The sequence below is a fragment of the Sturnira hondurensis genome, unplaced genomic scaffold (genome assembly GCF_014824575.4).
Source record: "Sturnira hondurensis isolate 20B ecotype Veracruz unplaced genomic scaffold, ASM1482457v3 Scaffold0005493, whole genome shotgun sequence".
NCBI classification, from domain to species: domain Eukaryota; kingdom Metazoa; phylum Chordata; class Mammalia; order Chiroptera; family Phyllostomidae; genus Sturnira; species Sturnira hondurensis.
This window is the reverse complement of record NW_028078124.1, coordinates 155,721-160,198: the sequence shown is the minus strand read 5'-3', so window position 1 is coordinate 160,198 and position 4,478 is coordinate 155,721. Positions and strand designations below refer to the sequence as shown.

The following is a 4,478-nucleotide window of genomic DNA, read 5'->3' as shown; positions in this document are numbered from 1 at the left end:
GTGAAAATTAAAAAATAGAACAAAATTCACCTACTAAAGTGGTAAGATGTAAGAAAAACCCTCATATATTATTTCTGTCTTTGTTTTAAATTCTATTGCATAAAAATGATTTTGAAAAGCCACCCAACTCTTACTTAGGTCCTGTGGGCAGCAGAGCTCCCTGACTACAAAGATCAGATGGGCTCTAGTGAGAGCAGGTACCCTATTTGTTGGTCCCTCACGCAGTGCTGTGCACTACACATCAATCACACTCAACACGCAACACCTCATCCAGCCATCCGAACTAGTCCAGGAAGAACATCCCATTATCATTCTGTTTTATGCATGCGCCTGCCAGAAAGTAGCAAATTTCCAACTTTTGCTGAGTTGCTGTAACTGCCGAGCCCTCCTTCCCTCTGGTCGTCCACGCTTAGTGAGCATCACACGTTCTCCTCTAGGTCTGCGCTGTCAGTGTGACATGGACTGGACCAAAGAAGGAACGCCTGTGGCTCACAGAACATCTTGTGAGTAGCTAACATGTTGGCTACAAGGTAAGGAATCAGCAAACCACTTTGTGCATCACATCTAACCCTCACCTTCCCATTAGTGTTTTAAAGTAATTCTGTGTCTGTCCCTTAATGAGCTCTCAGTATGAGTGAAGTGGACGTTGTTCTTTAGTGATAAACTTGAGAGTCCTGCATCTGGTGTCCAGCTGACAATTTTCCTTAACCAAACTGAGACATTTGGATTATTGAGTTTTATTTTTTAATCCTCAACAAAGGATATGCTTTTTGTTTTTTAAGAGACATGGGAGGGGAGAGAGAGAGGCAGAGAAACATAAATGTGAGAAACACCCATTGGTTTCTGTAGGAGCCAGCTACGATAAGAGCCAGCTGCAAGTAGAAATTCCAACAGGATATAGTTAGGCCCCCACCCCAGAATGTAGTCAGTGTACAAGGCCAGTCAGGCATGAAGCTAGATAAGGAGAATGTGGAAGGCCTGTAGGAGGGAAAAAAAAGAAAAATATGTTCTGCCTTCCAACAAGAGGATCCCACCAATGAGTAAGGAGGCTATTGTTCAATGGCACCAATAGCTAACAGCCCCATCTGCTTCTGTATATTGCTTGCTTGCAGTATTCTATAAAAACCCTTTAGTCTGTAAGCCAGGCGCGACTTCCATATTGTAGCTCTGAGGAGCTACGGTGACTCCGGTCACAGTTGGGGAAGTTCGCCCCTGCGTAGGTTAAAAGTTTGGCCAATAAATAACATCTAAATGCTCTAAGTGCCTGGACATTTGGTTACTCGCTCTTCGAATGTAACANCCTTTGTTTCTTCCCAGAAAAATGGGGGGCAACCAGACTTCTGTCACAGAGTTCCTCCTAATGGGCTTCCTGCTCAGTCCAAGGATGCGGATACTCCTGTTTGGTGTCTTCTCCCTGTTGTTCACCTTCACCCTGCTGGGCAATGGGATCATCCTGGGGCTCATCTCACTGGACTCCCGACTGCAGACTCCCATGTACTTCTTCCTCTCCCACCTGGCCACTGTCGACATAGCCTATGCTTGCAACACAGTGCCCCAGATGCTGGTCAATCTCCTGAGGCCAGCCCAGCCCATCACTTTTGTTGGCTGCATGACACAGACCTTTCTCTTCTTGATTTTTGCTGCCACCGAATGTCTTCTCCTGGTGGTGATGTCCTATGACAGGTATGTGGCCATCTGCCTGCCCCTTCGGTATTCTACCATCATGACCTGGAGAGTCTGCCTCACACTGGCAGTGACTTCCTGGACTGTAGGAGTCCTCCCAGCATTAGTACATATGGTGTTACTTTTACGGTTGCCGTTCTGTGGGCCCCAGAAAGTGAATCACTTTTTCTGTGAGCTACTAGCTGTTCTCAAACTCGCCTGTGCAGATACACACCTTAACGAGGTTGTGATTGTGGCTGGGGTGGTGTTGATGATGGTCGGACCACTGTTCCCAATTGCGTTTTCCTATGGTCATATTCTACATGCCATCCTGAAGATCCAGTCAGGAGAGGGGCGCTGGAAAGCTTTCTCCACCTGTTCCTCCCATCTATGTGTTGTGGGGCTCTTTTATGGCACAGCCATTATTTTGTATGTTGGACCCCAACATGGGGACTCTCAGGAGCAAAATAACTACCTCCTCCTGTTTCACAGCCTTTTTAATCCCATGCTGAATCCCCTGATCTACAGTCTGAGGAACAGAGACGTCAATGCTGCTCTGAGAAGGAGGCTGAAAGGAGAGACCTTCATGAGAGCCTCACTGATAAAAAAAAACTGAATATAAACAGACCCAATGTGTCTCCTTACCTGATATGTGCATAGGAATTCAGATAGATCCTCTAAGCCTAGGGCATCCTTTTCCTGTTCTTGAACTTCTTCTGTGACTTTCTTCTGAGGAAGCCCATTTTCCTGCTTCTCTACAAGGATGCTGCAGAAGGAAATGAGTCCTTCTTCCACTTCTCTGCTTGGTGCATGTACTTGTAATATGGTCATGAGGGATATTCTAAATAAGATGAAATAAGTTTGTATATTTCATAATTACAATGCAGACAAAATTTTATTGAATAAACCAAGGTATTGGCAGAATATGTAAAATATATGAGTTGAGACCAATTGCATAGCAATTATTGGAATATTTTAAATTTGGCAATGGTCATTTTCAAAAATGGGTCTACATTGAAAATATTTGGTTGTTTTCCTGCATATGTCTATGACAGTGATGTTTTCTGAGGCATCAATAACTTAAATTAGAAAGAGCAGGAGCCAGGACTTCAGGGGAAAGTAGATTAAGGGTGTAACTCTGATGGAACTAACAACAAGAAGAGAACCCTAAAGGATGTCATGTGAAACACACAGACACATTGGAACTTTCTCTGCTGTTGAGTTTCTCTGCCTTTCCAGTGCAGGTATAGATACGGGATGGTGGGGACGAGTGGAAGAATGCAGAATGGACATAGCTGAGAGTTCTTGGGAGATTTACTATTTCTCTCATTGGTTTGGTCACTTCACTCCTATGGGAGATGACCAAAATTGAGAACATTCTCACAAATAAGATCAGACTGCGTAATTGCCGTGATGGCTGTTTGACCAATGATAGGAGGCTATAAATTATCAGTAATAATTTGCTATTTAAAGTAAGAGATTTGAGGTGAGTTAAATAACCATTTAGCATTAAACTCCAATACAATTATGAAGTGATAGAGCACAGTTAAGAAGTAGTGGGAAAGGTGTATAGAGAATTTTTCAAAACTGTTCTCAAATTATACACTAAATTAAACCTGAATACTTAAACTGCAATAAAGGGAAATACTTAAGTATCCCAGAAATTAGCAGCAAAAAAATTTTAAATCATATGATGAACTATGACATCTCTTGGTACCCACTGTGAGCAGTGTTAAATGTCATCGTATTGTCCTCATCAAAAGAAATCAATGTGGTGCCCTGACTGGGTGGTTCAGTGGGTTGGAGCATCATCCCCTACACCAAAAGTTTGTGTTTTTGGTCCCCAGTCATTATGTGTTTGTGAGACAACCAATTTATATTTCTTTCTCTTCCACTTCTCTCTCCCAAAAATCAATGAACGTATCCTCTAGTGAGGATTTAAAAATTTTTAAAGGAATTAAAAATGATAATTATGCATATCTAAATGAACATGCACCAAATTATTATCCTTAGCTCTTTGGGTATTGATGGGTGAAATTTATTTTCTATAATAATCTTGTTTTGCTTGTAAAATATAGGAAAGATGAACAATGTGAGAATATTAAAAGTAAAAAAGAAAGTCAGTTCACCACAACCATGAAGGGCATTACAACAAGAGCATTCAGTCCGACACAGAGAGTCCAGCTCCTGCTGAGTCAGGTCAAGAAGGCTCTGAGAGTGCTCTGATGGACAAGGGTTGTGTCTGAACTCAGGTGTGTGATGAAGGGACGAGACAGACTCATGACGAGAAATGAGAATTTGAAGAGTGGCAGTACTGGGGAGGAAGCCTTGACTAGGGCAGAGAGTATGTGCTGGAGAATATGGAGGTGAATGGTGTGAGACTTAACTGGACACAGATTATTTTAAGGAAAAAAAATCATTTGTCTGCTCTTACATACTACAGTATGTTTTCTTCTCAGCAGTAGATTGAACATACTGCTGTTAATTTGTAGGGCTCCTTCTGGCACAGTTTCAGAATTAAGATTCTCTAGAGAACTCAACTAAGACACAATTAGGGACTTAGAATGGGAAGGACTTTGCAATAATCAAACGTTATCAGTGAGAGAGAAAGAGATCCATTTTTCATTTTACCTGTGGGCTTTAACCCATGATGAAAGAAGAAAAATTTGGCTCAGAAATCTGGAGATGTTTGAAATGGAAGGCAAACTATAGAAAATTGAGGGAGAGGTATATCTAAATCGCCAGGTCAAAACTGTGTGTGAGCAATGCACAGTGATTATTTGGAAGTCATATGTTCTCCTTGGGAGGTAATGATT

At 41.9% G+C, this 4,478-nt stretch overlaps 1 protein-coding gene across 1 annotated transcript; it reads left to right on the top strand.

The window, feature by feature from the left end:
- The first annotated feature begins 1,321 nt into the window (after nucleotides 1-1,321).
- LOC118987903 (olfactory receptor 2A25-like) lies at nucleotides 1,322-2,278 on the top strand. Its single transcript, XM_037047248.1, has one exon. It carries the CDS (start codon nucleotides 1,322-1,324, stop codon nucleotides 2,276-2,278), a length of 957 nt encoding a protein of 318 aa, XP_036903143.1.
- The last annotated feature ends 2,200 nt before the right edge of the window (nucleotides 2,279-4,478 follow it).